Source organism: Sinohyriopsis cumingii, chromosome 18, assembly GCF_028554795.1.
Source record: "Sinohyriopsis cumingii isolate HCF-2022 chromosome 18, ASM2855479v2, whole genome shotgun sequence".
NCBI lineage: Eukaryota > Metazoa > Mollusca > Bivalvia > Unionida > Unionidae > Sinohyriopsis > Sinohyriopsis cumingii.
In genome coordinates, this window is record NC_142978.1 from 79,695,323 (window position 1) to 79,712,711 (window position 17,389).

The window sequence follows — 17,389 nt, forward strand, 5'->3', positions numbered from 1 at the left end:
AGGAGGAGGGTTGTAGAGGCAAAAAAAATGGGCTGACCTTTGTTCCATCATGAGGTCTGGACCAGTTCAAACGATGTGTTCAAACTTGAAATTTGTACTGTAATTGAGACAGTGAATTATGGAATTCTTTGTGATGACAGCAATTCCACCTTCACTGAAGTGGCATCGGAATAATTTGATGGGGTAAAGTGAGGGTATTAGATCCATACGCTTTGGCTGATATTTAAGCCATGTTTCTGTTAGGAAAAATGTGTTAATATCCTCACGGCTGATAAATTTAACTATTTCTGTGTGCCTTTCTGGTTGTTCTACTAACAGTTCTCTTTTCCAAGACAAGTAAATGAAGAAACACATTCCAACCGAACAGCCAATGCATGATGAAACCACTAATGTTGATGAATACAGACACAAATCATGAAAAATGGCACAAAAGTCCAGAGCAGCTGCCTCAAGCTTGTTAAGCAATGATGGCCATTTGAGGTAATGCTTCTAAGACAAATATGTTAAAAATATTATTGTTGTTGTTGTTGCAGGGTTTAACGCCATTTTTCAGCATAAGATAGGCTATACATGGCGGCCAGTATTAATGATGGAGGAAGAACCCAGGAAAATACCAGAAAGAACCACCGACCCATGAGAAGCTACTGGCAAGCTTTCTCACATATCCACATTGGCTGAATCCGAGACTCAAACCAACGCAGACAGAGGTGAGATGGTAGTGATCCGTAATGGACAGCGCTTTAGATCACTCGGCCACTCGAGGCCCCATTAAAAATATTAACACCCTGAGACACTTTTGTATAAACCATACATACACCACAAAACTTAACATAAATGATTTTATATATGATCTGGATGGTATCCATTGTACATTGATGATTTAACATCTTTGGGTCAACAGTTTCAAATACATGCAATTGGACCAGAACAAGCCAAACTATTTTTAAGCAATTTACTTCTGAACTTTGGAAGAAGAAAGTCATTTGATGACAGAGAACAGTGATTCCCAACCTTTTTTGGCCAGTACTATAAAAAATATTTTTTCCAATCCTCATGACCCTGTTTCCACATTCTGGTAAGTTTATGCTGTCCTAAAAAAAAAAAACTGGTGACCCTTGGTTACTGTCCAGAATGCCCTTGAGACCCAGAGTTGGGAACCACTGACATAGAACGTACTATCGGGTAACTAGCAATTGTATATTAGTATAACTTACCCTTCTACACAACATATCAGTACAAAGACATGCTTTTCAATTATTTATTTATTGATGGGCACTTACAAAATTGCTGTTAATGATAATTCTGACAGTTCATTTTTGAAGTCTTTCCACTGTTAACATATCTTTTTTAGAAGTATTACCCCATATGATGTTCCAGTAATCAAGATGCATTTTAATATAACCTATAAAACATTATCCTGTGTTCCACAGTTACATGTAGGTAGATATTCTTAGATTTCTAATTTTGGTATCATTATTGATATGATCATACTAGAACACGTGTATTGTGATGAAAATCAGGTGAAACTCCTAAAACTGTATCTTGTGTAACATTTTTCATTTCAACAGCATTAAATTATACAAATATTAGCTTTGAAAGGTTTAGTTTGATGTAATAACACACTTGAACAATTTGGGACCCTCAATCCCAAGTATTGATGGATGAATTTTAAAACGTCCCAATGTAACCAGCCAGATTTATTATATCCAATTATGAATACTGTAAAAAATTTATATATGAAGAAAGTATTGATTTCCATAGTATGTATAATTATGTGCAAAAACAGTATTATTTTGGGAGTACAGATCACATGCTAAAATAAAGGGCTTGGTCCAACAACAAAAAAGATCTCATTGACCCATGCTGTTGTTGTTGTTCTAGGGTTTAACGCCATTTTTCAGCACAGGATCGGCTATACATGGCAGCCAGTATAACTGGTGGAGGAAGAACCTTGGAAAACCCAGGGAAGAACCACCGACCCATGAGAAGCTACTGGCAGACTTTCCCACATACCCATGCTAGCCGAGCCTTGGACTCGAACCCACGCAGACACTGGTGAGATGGCAGTGATCCGGAATGGTGAGCACTTTAGACCACTCCACCACTCGCGGCCCCCACCTATGCTATTTGCCAACCTAACCATACTAATGTAAAAAATCACAATGGTACAACTGGATTTCAAATAAAATTAATAATCATCAGTGAGTAATAAAAACTAAGTCTCCTTTGTGTATTGCAAAAAAAGGTACTTCCTTTATTCAAGAAGTGATTAAGATGACTGCTAGTTACATGCAGACAGAAAACATAATGTTTTGGGGCTTGAGGTCTAACTATCCAAATAATGGAGCTGTGTAGCATATTCTGATGTCCATTGACATCAGAACGCTAAGTCAAATTTTCAGGAATATCTCATACATCAGGCAGCCCAGAGCAGCACTTTTTTAACAAATTAAAGTCATAAGACTTTCATTACTCTGATGTCTTTTTTCTAATAAATTCAAATTCTCACACAAACAAATGGACATGTTTTCAAGTTCCACTGGCCTATATTTCAGTTGACTGGAATGTGATGGAAGTTGGTAATACCGAAATCGGTTAAAAGGATTATAAGAATCTTTAATAAAACAAATCTACCTAAACACTTTCTTCAATATAAATATATTTTTTATTCATTTGTAAAACTGTATGTGATTTGGATTTTTAATGTAGCTTTAACAATTTTTCCGTCATATCGCTACAGTGTCTGCAGAGTGGCAGTTTATAGTGATGTTTAGTCTTGTGGCATCATGCTGCAGACATGTAGCATCATGTTCCAGCCAGTCCCATTATCCTGACACCAGGCCAACCAGTAATGACACTAACCTCTTAATGCTGAGCACCTAGTGAGGCAGCTGTTAGTACCACTTTTTTCTTTGTCTTTGGCATGACATGGCCGGAGTTTGATTTCGCAACTCCTGGATGTGCTAACCACTAGGCCACCGGAGTGGTTGTTAAAGAAAAATACTGCAACTCTATCTGATTTCCACATTATAGGACTAATATCCTTAGAGCAACATCAACATAATGTCTCTAATAACAACACAAACTAAAAGAACTCAAAAGAATTATTTTGTATTATCTAACATGTGTATGTCTGAATGAGAGATTAACGAATGAAACAATAATTTTGTGGCAGTGTGTAATATTGTGTGTATTCAGAGTTATTTGTGCGAGTGTATGTGTGTGTGTGTATGTGTGTTTGATTTGGATTTTTAACATAGCTTTAACAATGTTTCAGTCACATCGCTATGATGTTGGCAGTGTAGCAGTTTACAGTGTTGTCAAACACTGGGGCATCATGCAGCAGACATGTAACATTATGTCCCACCATGTCACATTATCCTCACAACAGGCCATTCAGTCCTAACACTAACCTCTTAATGCTCAGCGCCATGGGAGGCAGCTGCTAATTTATTTTTTTACTTTTTTTAACACATTATACCCTGGAGCTTTTTGTCATTTTCGCCTGAAAATCAAGTAGGAAACACATTTTGAAAGATATTTCTGAATAGACTCCAAAACACCAAATCCCCGGTCATCTTTCAATAACATACTGCCTAGTTGTGTTAGAAACATTGTTTTTCATTGGTTATTTGACTCGGGCATGAGCAGAGGGGTAAAAGTTCTTTTTTTTCTTTCTTTTGCTAAACGGAGCCATTATTTATGTATGGAGACCACTCTTTATTCCAAATGCCCATCTTATCCTACTTTTTGCAAAGGATCATCTGTCTGTTTGCAGTTCATACCAGTTTGCCTTAGATCTGAGACCAAAAAGTCTAAAATCCAGACATAAAATCAGATTCCGACCACGGGCGAATTGTGGGTTAAAAAAAGTCGGGTCTAAAAAATGAGGTTTTTTTTTTTAAATCTGTATTTTGTAGTGCAACTAGATATTCCAGATTATTTGGTATCATTGTAGAGTTACATCTGTCTACCTTTCTATAATACCACCCACTTTAGTGTATCATGCATGACCATGAGGCTACAGAGCTCGGGAGTATGCTACTACCTCCTGCCCCATTAAGTCGTTGCTAGGGGTTAATGGTTTTATGCTGGCCTGCCCCATTAAGTCGTCGCTAGGGGTTAATGGTTTTATGCTGGCAATGTGATTAAGATGGTTGAAGTTAATTGCAACTTTCAGCAACTTTAACTTCATTCATCTGATTGCAATAAAAATTGAGAAATCGGAGAGATATGTCATGAGTGAATTTGTGAATGTGTGTGTGTGTTAGCTATGATGTCATAGCCTCAACTTGACTTGTTGTAGTTGAGGCTACAAACTGATCCCATATAATGTAATGGAGCAAAAAAGATCATAAATCTACTACATAAGTATAATCATGTTGTGAAAGAAGTTTTGCTTATTTTGAACTGATTAAGCCCTTACATGATAAAATGAATTGGCATGGTTACACTAACCTCACCATGTCTGCCATGACAGATAACGCAAGATTCTTGCTGTGACCCCTTTTCTATATAAGGCTTACCAGACCATACTTGGATATTCTACGCTATGTTATTATCAATCAAGTGGCAAATAATGGCTTCTTGGTGGAATTTCAAAGTTGCCGATAAAAAGTATTTACTTTTAATGTGCAGAATATCTGACTCAAACATGCCATATTTTTACTATGATTCGTTTATGTTTCCAAATAAGGCCTCAATGTCCTTATATGGCACACAAACAAACGAGGCTGAGAATGGAAGTAATCATTATCTGAAATAATATACAGACGATCTAAACGAAAATATCAGATAAAAAAGGTAAACGAGATTTTACAACTATTTCTACAATGATTTGCGATACTTCCAGTATTAAATAAGAGGACTACTCAATTTATTGCATTATATGCAACGAATATGTTCAAATTGTTGATATTAGGCTAAAAGAGCACCGGTGTGAATCACACCCAGCTTACTCCATTGACACATATATGCTCATGTTTGTACCACATCCACGAGGTAAGAGATGGGGTACTAATATTAGTACTATGTGTGTGTGTGTTTGAGAGAGACAGAGACAGAGACAGATTAAAAAAGGTATTAGTGCATACGATCGTGTGTATTCAGAATGGTTTGGGAGCAAAATGGCATAGGGTTAAATGTCTTGGGGTGAGAAATGGTTGTGATGATCCAAATTCAGTGGGAAGACGAGTTTCAAATTATGTTCACAAACACAAAGGTGTTATATATTATTGAACTATTTATATGGCACACAGTGCACCCTTTAAAAATCTAATGTATTACAAGACGCAATAATGTAGGCTGGATTAAACACCAAGCGTGATATCCTTTAAAAGAAATGCAAATTTCTTTTGGACCCATTCTTGTACATTTTAAAACATATACCGATGCTTTAAGTCGGTTTGTTCACGTCGAGGTAGAGAAGACTTTGCAACTGGAAAGTAAGTCTGGATTCAGAAATGTACCGTACTAATCCACCAAGCGTTTAAGTAATGTACGACTGACTGTCCCCACCCCTTGTATATGTATCACAGTGCATTAAGGCCCTTTGTTTACATCTCGAATTCACAAAAAAATAAACCATATCTTACCTGGAGCACCGCAGTCGGCGCATACCTCACCCGCCGTTCTAACTTTTCCTCTTGACATTAGGGAAAAGTGCACTTATTCCACTATCTCCCGAAAATTGGCAAAATGTAGCCGCTAGTAAACTACACTTTCCGTCTCCTCAGCCATAAAACTGAATTACTGTATGTTTAGTTTTGTATTTTCCATACTCAGTTAATTTTCTTAATAATTCATAATACAGTATTCAGTGTATGTTCTCAGTATTTTAGTTGGTGTTTATTTTATGTAATAAGCGAGTTTTCTATAATTAATACATTTTAGATAGCTCTTAAGTTCGTATTTGAATGTCGTAAAAGAGATCATCAGACTAAATAGCAAGAGTGTGATGATTCTAATAAAATAAACGGTGTCCTAGTTATTTCATTTCACATTAATTGTCCTTATGCGTGCAATTCTTTCAAAACTTACAATATCTCTACTTATTTATTTTACGACATCATTGCGGAAGTCGGCATCAACAAAAATGACTCAGAAACGCAAGTAGAAATGACAAAATTTGTCCTTCCTGTATGCAAACTCTGGAACTAATCTCACAATATGTCGTCTAAATCGATTCGGGAAGAATTTCCATTGCACTGGCTTGTTTGGCACAACGAATTCTCTGAACTTGACAAAGAGTTAGCGAAAGAAGTGGTATGCTTTGCTCCTCCTTTTTTCTGAGTTGCCAACCCAAACCTGTTAAAGTTTGCCCAGTATTACTGTGGGTGGGTGGGTTTAGTAGATGTTATCATAAATCACCATCGTGATGTAATGTCGTCAGTTTTGGCACCACGACTATATTGGTAAAAAAAGAAGAAAAAAGATTTAGTTTAGATTTGAGGTACCCACCCCTCGCAGTGTATCTGAGGTTCGAATTTGCTGCAGTTCTATAATCAGTTCTTATCGCCCACAGGTCCATTCGCGATAACTAGAAATACCGAAATACGCTCAAAAGACCGAAACGCACAATTGTTTACACAAGTTTGGTGTATATATCGGTATACACACTAAACTTATGATTTGTATTTGTTTGAATAAGCTTAGCAAAATAAGTTTGACTTGGGTGATTTTTTTAAGGATCAAGGTAAAAATGAACTTGTATCAAAAAGGCCCATGACCACAATGGACTAATGCTTAAAAGGCATGGTCCGAAAAGGCACAACCCAAAAAGACCCATTTATGTATCAGTTACCAGTTACTAGTATCATCTCTACTAAAAGTAATTGATACATAAATATCACATCCATGTTTTACTCTGAAATGTCAATAATTTGCAGTAGAGAATCATTGTGCAGTATGTCACACTCTTACTTGAGTGATCATAAAATTAATTGCAAAATCCTACTACTTGTTCTATGCAAAATGAATAAAAAAGAAAATAACACAGTTTACTGAACATGAGAAAGTTAAAAGAAGGCAAATAATAATTGTGTAAGAAAACATTGGAAGTAAAGCAAATCAGTAATATCTTTGTTATAACATATCAAGACTTGATTCGAGTTATTGTCAGTGGTTTGTGTATGCCAGCTTTGTCATGGTAATGCCTTAATTAAGTGATGACGATTTCATAAATGATGGATGAATATTGACTCTTCCTGTTTCACATATGTTCAATATTGTTAATACATGTGTATGCATAATTTATTTTGTTGATTATACTTTATGCTTAAAATAGGCATTTAGTATATTCTTTTGCCTTGTAGGCACTGTTATTGCATTGTGGTTGCAATAAAAGTCAATTCAAAATTGGAAGAGAATTAAGAGATTATTTATATATAAAAAATAGCAGCAACAAATTTTTATGGTGGCATAGAAAGACAAAAGGAAGAAGAGATGTCTAACTAGTATAAGCAACAAACGACAAGCACTAATGCCTTTTCAGATATATAAATTTGTTAATAATGACAAGCATTATTGCTGATACATGTATATTAAAATCTAATATCAAATACTACAACAATATTGCACATAATGGCTGTCAGATAAATTTAACAGCAAAATATAGTAAACAATTCTACAATCACAGCAAAAAATGATCATTGAATGATAAAAACATGCCTACATAGATATTAACTTTTCAACAAAATACCTTACAACACAACACAATTGCACAGTGGCTGTCAAAATTAATTCATAACTTCCAAGCCTTTATTTTCCTAGCATAGATCACAAAACATAAAAAGGCTGGGTACAAAATAATGTTGAAACACGGCGTTACAACTCGAGATCAAATATGTGGCAATCAGAAAGTCTCATAAGAATAGATGAGGGTATGTGAGAAAGCTTGCCAGTAGCTTCTTGTGGGTCGGTGGTTCTTCACAAGGTTTTCCCAGGTTCTTACTCCACCGTTAATAATGGTCGCCATGTATAGCCTATCTTGTGCTGAAAAATGGTGTTAAACCCCACAACAACAACAACAATCATAAGAACAAATGATTTTATTGGACATTCAAGAAAAGAAAACAATCCCATGCAAAATCAAAAATACATGCTCAAAGAAAAGTTAAATTATGGAATTGTACCTGTGACACAAAGTTCAAACATTTTGATTTAATACTACATATAGGGCCAAATTTTGATTTCAGTTGACTGCAATATTGTATCGACAAGTGTTACAGAAATGTATGGCACAATTGAACATTTGTAAGAAAATTACACGAAAGTAATCGAACATCTCTCTGTTTGGGTCCAAAAACTATGTGTACTGAGATCTATGAATATTGCACATTCATACATTTTCTCTTTTATATTAACAAAATGCAATGATTTCATTATATAAGTACATAATCCAAGGTCAGTAGCTTCAAAATCTTCATCCTTAGATAAACTCACAGCAATTTTGAAAGATACATAAATTATTCATGTTGAAGATAATGAATATATCAGAAAACATGAAATAAGGAAAGTTCAGTAAAAGATATATATAATGGAAAAAAGTATTAATGATGAATAAAATGTTATGAGTGAGGAGAAGAAATAGGCACAATTACCATACACCTGAAGTTTACAGATAATTGACTGAGGTAGTTCAGTCAAGAGTGTCTCAGTAATCGCATCAGAAGCTGTTAAAATCATAGGACAGATCAAGCTCTGTTGCGACTGGAGGCATGGGAAAGAGTTCTGATTGTAGAGACTTGTATTCATGTCTTTTTGTGATTATCAAAGTTTCCTAACATTAAATAAGTCTGAGATAGAAAGCAAGTAAAAGAAGTGTGAAAAGTACAATGCGATCACGATTCTTTCCTGATATCGGTACTACAGTCTGTGCAATCTGTAAAGGTCTGCTGTTTGCTATCAGTGCTTTGTTTTAGTCTTGGTATTCATCATCACTGACCAGTGCTTTAATTTTTGCAGCTCAGTGTTTTAGCAATTTATGTAAAAATGGCATTGACTTAGAAGTGAATAGATATGTGATTTGTAGAAAAGCTGTCTTCTTCTTCTTCTTCTTCTTATTATTATTATTATTATTATTATTATTATTATTAATCAATCTTTTAAATGGTCCTTTTTATGTCCAGGTCCTTTCTGACCCGCTGCTGGCCTTTTTGGACTGGGCCTTTTCTGTACTGGTCCTTTCTGACCTGTTACCTTTTTTGATACAATTTACAGTACTATTGTATGATTTTTTGTCAGAATTTTAGAACTAATAAAAATGGAATTTTTTATGTATAATTAGAATGTGCAGAATTAAAAAATGAACTCATCATCATATGTTTTCAAATAAATTCAAAGTAAGCATTCCAACACATGCACAATCTATTTGTACCTCATGTTTTTTCAAGCTGAAATTTGCATATTTTTCTTACATGAGGTTAAATAGAAATATTTTGTGAACATTCAGCTACATGTATAAGAATTAATTTACTTTTCCTTTATCAGTTACTTCTAAAGCCTTTATGCCTTTTTTTATATGCTTCCCCAACCCAAGCCCCATTTTTGGCATGACATACCATAATGATGAGTCATACACAAGTTGAAATCATATGTTACTCTTAAAACCAATAGTGTATATTCATTACAGTGTTCTTGTGATCTGAAATCATCATTTGGTAAACCACAGTTGCCATTTTATGATTTTATAATTTAGTTATGATAAGATAGAAGTTCCTCATTCAGTTTTTAATATTGTACAGGCTTTCCACACACTTTTTAATTCAGTAAATCTGTATTACTGTTGTGTAAATTGTGGATGTTGCAACATTAAAATTTAGTTATCTCAAATTTGGGAATTTTTTTCTAAATAATTCTGACCTATCTTGAGCAGTATTATACATTTCATGGAAGGTGTTAAAGTGTGAAATGAGAGAGAAGGAACCATCACTGAATTTGTTGTAAGGAAATATTTATGATTTTGTTTTGTTTTGCTTTTTAAACAGCGAAATGCTGTGGGTCATTTTTCTGTTCTTTATAACACAAAATATTCGTTAAGATTGATATTGCAAGAAGTGACACGAATTGGTTTTCTTTTCTTCAAAATTATTCAAAATAGTTTAAATTTTACTTCCTTTTTGCCTATACTAAACCTGTAAGTTTTAACTTAAATACCACTGTCTCAAGATATGAGTCATATACAGTAAATGATCTGACAGTCCCAATATCTAGGCGATCACAATCACATGCATATCATAATAGCTATCACTAGCATCATTATCACCCGTCATTCATCAAATATGTGTCTAACCTTGAAAATATATTAAACGCCAAACATTGTACCAAAATTGTGTAATATATTTAGTTTAATGTATAACGACACATTTGTACAATCTGATTCCTTGGTATAAATGTCAGCTTTTTCATAAAATGAAGTTTTCATGTGCCTGTGAACTTAATATGCCATATAGTTGACATTGATTACATTTTTTATGCATGCACATGCATGAAAGAGTTACTGTTCTTGCTAGCATGGGTGACCTTTATAAAGATATAATTCAGAATTTTTATGCAAATATTCTCGTTCATTGTAGCATTATTTTCATAAAATGATCTCCAAAGTATTTAAAATATATAGTGGTGGGTCAGTTTATATATTAGTTTATTTAGTTTTAATGTATTTTGAAAAATGAAGATCTCATTTTATTATGCCAAATATAGAAAGCTAAAAATGAATGTACAAACTATGTAAAAAGATCCAAACACAAACTTGAAATATGTGATATAATGTGATATAATGTCAGTAAATACTTTTGGTACTTATATACTTTTGACTAACATTCTGTATGTATATATGTGTGTGTGTGTGTGTGCTACGATTTGCCATTTATCATACCTGTCTGATCAGGTGCGACTGATTGGCATCTATACATGAACCTTGAGATTACAAAGCATTTCCATGCCATGACCCTGGTGGCTTGCCACAGATGTGTTTTTGGAGGGTTTTATTTTGAGGGTACACAGCATGCAGTGTATAAGACCCATATTTGGATTATATCTTCAGACAAAATTACTTTCGCTAATTGATCCTGATAAAGGTGGATACATTATTTAGCAGCTTAAAACTGCTACTTAATCAGTCCCACAGACATTTAATATTATTGTGACTGGTGAAAATCTGAGGATCTCTCTCAAATTCTTAAGTGGGCCTTAGGCAAAAGGTCTTAAGGGGGCCTTGGGTGGCCAAAAGGTCTAAGGCCTTTACAGGTCACTCATATTCTCACCTCTGTTCACGTGCATTTGAGTCTTTTTGAGAAAGCTTGCCAGTAGCTTCTAGGGCATTAATGGTTCTTCTTGGATTCTTCCTCCACCAATTATACTGGCCATCATGTGTAACTTATGTGCTGAAAAGTGGTGTTATGTCCACATAACAATAGTCTTAATCTCAGGTTGCTAAATTTGGCACTTTATGCAATACAGTCGTAACCACAGGTTACAATGTCTGAACAGTGGGATCTTTTATTGAATGGAGAAGTTTTGAAATTAGATGTGGCATTTATTAAACAGGATATTTAAATTGATGCTAGTTTTTATATAAAGGATATATGTTAAATAAACCAAAGACATAAGTTTATATAGATCATGTTCAGATTTGTACAGAAATTGTAATGCCATATTTTCTTTGCCATGCGCTTGAATAATGTAGATCATGCATTAAAGATTTTATTTAAAATATATAATTAGAACAAGTGTGTCCACATGTATATGAACAAGTCCACTATTTCTTCACTTATTCCCTTCAAGGGCACATCTGTTTTACAGATTTATTACAAAGTATCAGAATGTGAAAATGGTATAGAGGTACCACAGGAAAATAGTATAGAGGTATGAAAGGAAAAAGTGTCTTCAGCAACTGATACATACACTTTTTTCTTACATCTCATTGCATTTGTTGTTTTGTTGTTTTAGGGTTTAACGCCATTTTTCAGCACAAGACAGGCTATACATGGCGGCCAGTATTAATGGTGGAGGAAGAACCCGGGAAACTCCCAGAAAGAACCACCGACCCATGAGAAGCTACCGGCAAGCTTTTTCACATCATTGCATTTGAATATACAGTTTGTTCTGTAAAAAAAGTGAATGTTTCATTCTGCTTACCAATATTGAGATATGCAAAATGTTCAGATATGAAGATCACATAGAAATGTTGTAAATACTATTTATAATAATTTTGTGTTTATTGATCATGGTAGTGTTTTCTTCAGCATAATAAAGAAAAACGTGATCCAAGAGGGCGAACACCACTTCACCTTGCCATCACACTAGGTCATCTGGAGAGCACTCGGGTGCTGTTACAACATGGTGCCAATGCGAATGCAGAAAACAGAGGATACTGGTCAGGTAAATGAGAAATATTTTGCCTTCTGTGCTACAGTCATTTTTAGTGACTGTCCGTTCCTATCACTTTTACCAAATTCCATTCCAGATGTCATCATAAATAAGCCACTCTCTGTACAGACTGTTCAACAAAAATGTCAACCTCATTTTGAAATCTTTTCAGTCCTTTTTTGATGTAATTTTTTGAAAAAAAAGGAATCAATAAATTTACTATGAGAGGACTAGATTTGCTACGTGAAGTTTTACATTTTCTATTTTCTTCATTATTTTCAGCAGATTGATTCAAAATATAGGTAAATTGACCAAAAAATCCTTTCTCTAAGTTTCTTGAAGATTTCAGCTTCTGGAGGCAGTGGTGTTGTCTGGGCTTTATTGGGAGGTAACCCACTATAAGCAGTATTCAGTTTTACTTCTATATAATACAGATCCAACAGAATACAGTGTAGACCCTGACATGTCGTTGTATAATGTACCGGAATATCAGAGACTGTTTTGAAGCACATGTGGTTCAGTGCCTATCAGTCATGAGTCATATATTTCTAAATTAGTCCTTAAAATTGATAAGCAAAAACAAGTCGTCACCAAATTTAAGTGCTTTACAGTAGGTGATATTACAATTTTACATATATGAGAACTGTCAGGTATCTTAAATCCATAAAGATTGTTTTTGAGGGGCAGATTTAATTGTAAAATTATGAACAGTATTCCACCAGAAATGTACAGTTATGATAGTGTAACGAGAAAGGCATAACATTTTTTTAAATTTAAGGTTCTCAAATTAGTTGTATGGGGAGGGGTGAGGATGTGTAACAGGATAGACCTGAATGGATGCTTGGATCAAATGACAACACAACACAGTGTGATGAAGATGGAAATTTATGAAATGAATTTAATAAAAATATATATATTCTACAAATACAGTGATTCTTTCACACTCTAAACATGTCTCATTCAGTTAATTTTTCCAAACATTCACAAATAGGAAAACAAAAAAAATATTCATATATTCAAATGTATGACAGTAAGATTCATATAATCTCACATAATGAAAGTAAGATTCAAATAATCTTATGTAATCTCATGCAATGAAAGTGACATTCACATAATCTCATGGAAAGAAAATAAGATTCAAATAATCTCTTGTACTCAGTTGAAACAACAATCAATTGAAACATACATATGACTCAGTCATTTGTACAGCCGTATGATTCATAAATATATGTAAAAACTTGCAGATGTGTCCACTGACAAACCAGACAGTTCTCCTGAATTCTTGGGTTGGCCCACACTTGTATCAGCTGCACACACCCTTCATGGATCTACCATGTCCACAAGTTTACAAATTAGTGGGTTCGTCTTTGTGTGGCCTTGATGGTTTCATCATCTTCCATGTCCATATAGACACACAGATGGCCAGGCAGACAGCCTCATATACCCACACACACATATGTACAGACAGCACACAGTTATCCTGAATTGGGTTGGCCCACTTGTATTGACCATGCCCACCCTTCTTGGATCCACCGTGCGCACAGACATACGTTTAGACATACTTATGGACAGCTACAATAAAACCAAACTGGTCATAATAACAGGTATAAAATTAAAATCTATAGATACATACTATTAAATTATACCCCTAATAGCAACTTGTAATTCAGAAGTTCACAACGTTTCGAATCCGCATAGTAGTAAAGGCATTATTTCACGATACGACATCATAAACTGAATATGCTTTGCATATCAAATAAAATACAAATGTAAGACTTACCCCTATGGCTGTCGAACAAAAATGGAGAACGTTCACTCCTTGACAAGATCCAAAAACCAGTGTGTCAGTTAGAAAAGAACTGCCGTAAATCTATGTGAGAGTGAGTATTAGTAAGGGTAAAATACCCATGCATAATGTGCTTTTAGTGTCTCTTGCCGCAAGTGATCTACAAGATACATGCTAGTTTAGTTACTTACCTGGAAAAAAAGTTATCCACCCTAGGTAACATTGTACACATGTATGACAAAAATTATCAAATTGTTCTAAGGCGAAACCAAGTTATTTCTTGCCTTATTCTGTGACAGGATGCATACAACTTTTTTAACTCCATACCTTGTTTATATGACCATTCAGTTGTAGTGAATTCTAAATTTGTTGAATTAAATTACACAATGTATGTATTAGGCTCAAGAAGACACGAACTTATGTGGAAAACTGAATCAGTTGAGTAATTTATTTCAAGCTTGAATTACACAACCAATACAGATAAAATGACCACATAAAAAATGTATTTGACAAAGTGTTGTATCATGTATATAATATTATTGAAGGCTTTGAAATTAAATGCCTTTTGTTTAATTTTATGCCAATGACGAGTTCAGTAAGCCTTTTTATATGCTTCCCATAAGGCAGTTGTTTTGATGTTATCCATCTAAATGTCTGTTACATGGTTACCAATTTAATTTAAAAGTCAAGGTCACTGTTATGAAAAGAATAACAGTTGTATTTTTACACACCTGGACCAGACTCAATGGATGTCTTACACTTGGAGTAAGGAAGAGGTCTGTAGATATTTAGGGTCAAATTATTAAAGGTCAGGGTCACTGTTACTGAAAGTAGACATGGTTTCAGTACGTACACTAGTTCTATATATCATACCTTGACCAAACTTTGTGGATGGCTTTTGTTTTATTGTGAGGAAAAACCCTATTAATTTTGGGGTCAGAATCTTAAAGGTCAAGGTCACTGACTGAAAAAAGAAAAATGGTTCCAACACCATAACATTAGTTTTATATCTGGACCAGACTTTGTGAATGTTAATTCCACATCACAGATCTGGACCAAAGTTTGTGGATTACATGCACGTGGGGTAAGACAGAATGTGTTCGTTGTGGGCTCTGTTAAACTTAGAGCAGATTTATATTGTACCATTCACTGTACTCCGTATAGCAATCAGTTCATTTCTCCAAGTACAGTAGCAGTTCCCATGAAAGAGAAACTGCTTCGGGAATGATTTCTTAGTGTTCATATGGGTCGCATTAATAGAACAGAATTTGAATCCATGAAATTATTATATATAAGATCTCTTAGATTCTCCATATATGGATTTATTGATTCTTTATTAGTATATCCTGTCTTAGGACACTACCTGTCTTGAGAAACCAAGATTTTAGGGAGAATGTGTGTTCTTATTTGATATGTTGTATTGTAATATGAGAACAGTAATTGTTCTTTTCTTACGTAATTGTTGTTCCTTCATCCTACAGCAAATTTGTATACATAAATGGTTAGAATATCATAGCTCTATATTTTAGTTCTTCATGAAGCAGTTTCCACTGGTGATCCTGAGTTGGTACAGATTGTTCTCAAGCACCGTGATCAACAGAGATATAATACACGTTCAGTTGGAGTTCCAGAGCTTCTGCAAAAATTGAAAGAGGTAAATTGCCATATTTGTTACCATATAATGTATTGCTCATTTCGTGAACATTGTTGTGACTGTTTGAGATTTGTCATTATATTTTACAGCAGTAGATCTAGGTCTGTGTAGTCCGATACTCAGATGTAATTCAACCATGGTCACCTACACATGAGACACTTGCTTATCCCCACAATGTCACCTCTAAACAAATTTCGGCTTACATACATAAAGCTTAATAGCTGACCACTGCATGTTTGCCCCCCTGAAAAATCTCTGTGGGTTCCCATGTACTCCACTGATCATGTTTCATCTTATTATATAAGGTGATGATGTAGCCAATCACTTGGTGAAAATCCAAATTTTGCTGCCCCAAAGTGGGACCTGTATTTTCTGGCTTATATTTTGGTACCAAGGATCCATGGAAATTTTTCACTTGAAGAGATTAATAGTTTGATAATATGTCTTTATGCCAGGTCTATGATACACGTGATTTTGCTCATTACTTTTAATTTAGTTATGTTTTTTCCAGACCCCTATTATATATTTTCTTGCCCAGTCTATCATACACATGATTTTGCTCATTACTGTTGATTTAGTTATATTTTTTCCAGACTCCTATTGTCTTCTATTTAATAATATTTTTAGGTTGGATACAATAGTTGTACAGGCCAGAAGTTGTTTAATAGATACTAGATGAGGGGAGTGATGCATAATAAAAACCTGACAGATAGAAAAAGAATCAATCTGTCAACTTTTTTGCAAGTCACACCTTATTTTAGATCCTTGGTTTCAAAAAGTATAGTCCAGCCAATGCCATTTTGTGTTTTGGGATGTCTTGATTTGGACTTTTCGATGTTTGGTTCTGACATCATCCATCAGTGGGAATGTCATCAGAGACTCGGACTAGGGTCTGTTGGCAGTAAAGTGCATCTTACACCTAGGTAAATATGGAATAAAATCATGGTGTAACCAACAGCCAGTTTAAAAATCATCTTCTTTTATGAATTATAATATTGAAAACATCTACATTTACGGTATTGTTATATTTTTGTTGAATTTTAATGTTGGTCTGTGCTACTTCAGAAGATAAGGAGAAGGCTGCAATTCTTGTATCATTTACTTTGGAAGTGTTCAGTAACCCTGAGTACTAATTGCTAAAATGGGATTTCAGAATTAAACAAGAAAAACAGTAGAATATAGATTCCTTTGGACCAGAATAAACACAATATTGTACAGTAAACACCCAAATTATGCATATGTTGCATTCCTGAGAAACCTGTGATTTTTTATTTTTTATTTTTAACGTACCCATAACAATTTTTCAGTGATATTGCTAAAATGTCTGCAGTGTGGCTATTTATGGTGATAGCTACATTGGGGCATCATGCCGCAGACACTTAGCATCATGTCCCACCCAGTCACATTTTCCTGACACCAGGCCAACTTGTCCTAATGCTGACCTCTTAATGCTGAGCACCAAAAGAGGCAGCTGCTAGTACCATTTTTTAAAAGTCTTTGGTATGACTTAACTGGAGTTTGAACCTGCGACCTCTCGCATCTGAGACAGATGCTCTGAGGCCACTCGAGCCATATCCTGA

General features: G+C 34.7%; 2 protein-coding genes across 3 annotated transcripts in view; one reads left to right on the top strand and one right to left on the bottom strand.

Annotated features, from left to right (window-relative positions):
- The window catches only part of LOC149777140 (ARF GTPase-activating protein GIT2-like), a 182,920-nt gene extending 177,184 nt beyond the window's left edge, over window positions 1-5,736 (bottom strand). For both annotated transcript variants that reach the window (XM_089941832.1, XM_089941831.1), the window contains exon 1: window positions 5,595-5,736. In XM_089941832.1, the coding sequence (XP_089797958.1) occupies window positions 5,595-5,652 (58 nt within the window). In that variant the 5' untranslated portion in view covers window positions 5,653-5,736. The remainder of the gene's footprint in view (window positions 1-5,594) is intronic.
- A 345-nt stretch (window positions 5,737-6,081) lies between these two features.
- The window catches only part of LOC149777141 (ankyrin repeat domain-containing protein 13D-like), a 50,227-nt gene continuing 38,919 nt past the window's right edge, over window positions 6,082-17,389 (top strand). Inside the window, exons 1-3 of the mRNA XM_089941833.1 lie at window positions 6,082-6,264; window positions 12,246-12,381; window positions 15,685-15,809. Of these exons, the coding sequence (XP_089797959.1) occupies window positions 6,169-6,264; window positions 12,246-12,381; window positions 15,685-15,809 (357 nt within the window). The 5' untranslated portion in view covers window positions 6,082-6,168. The remainder of the gene's footprint in view (window positions 6,265-12,245; window positions 12,382-15,684; window positions 15,810-17,389) is intronic.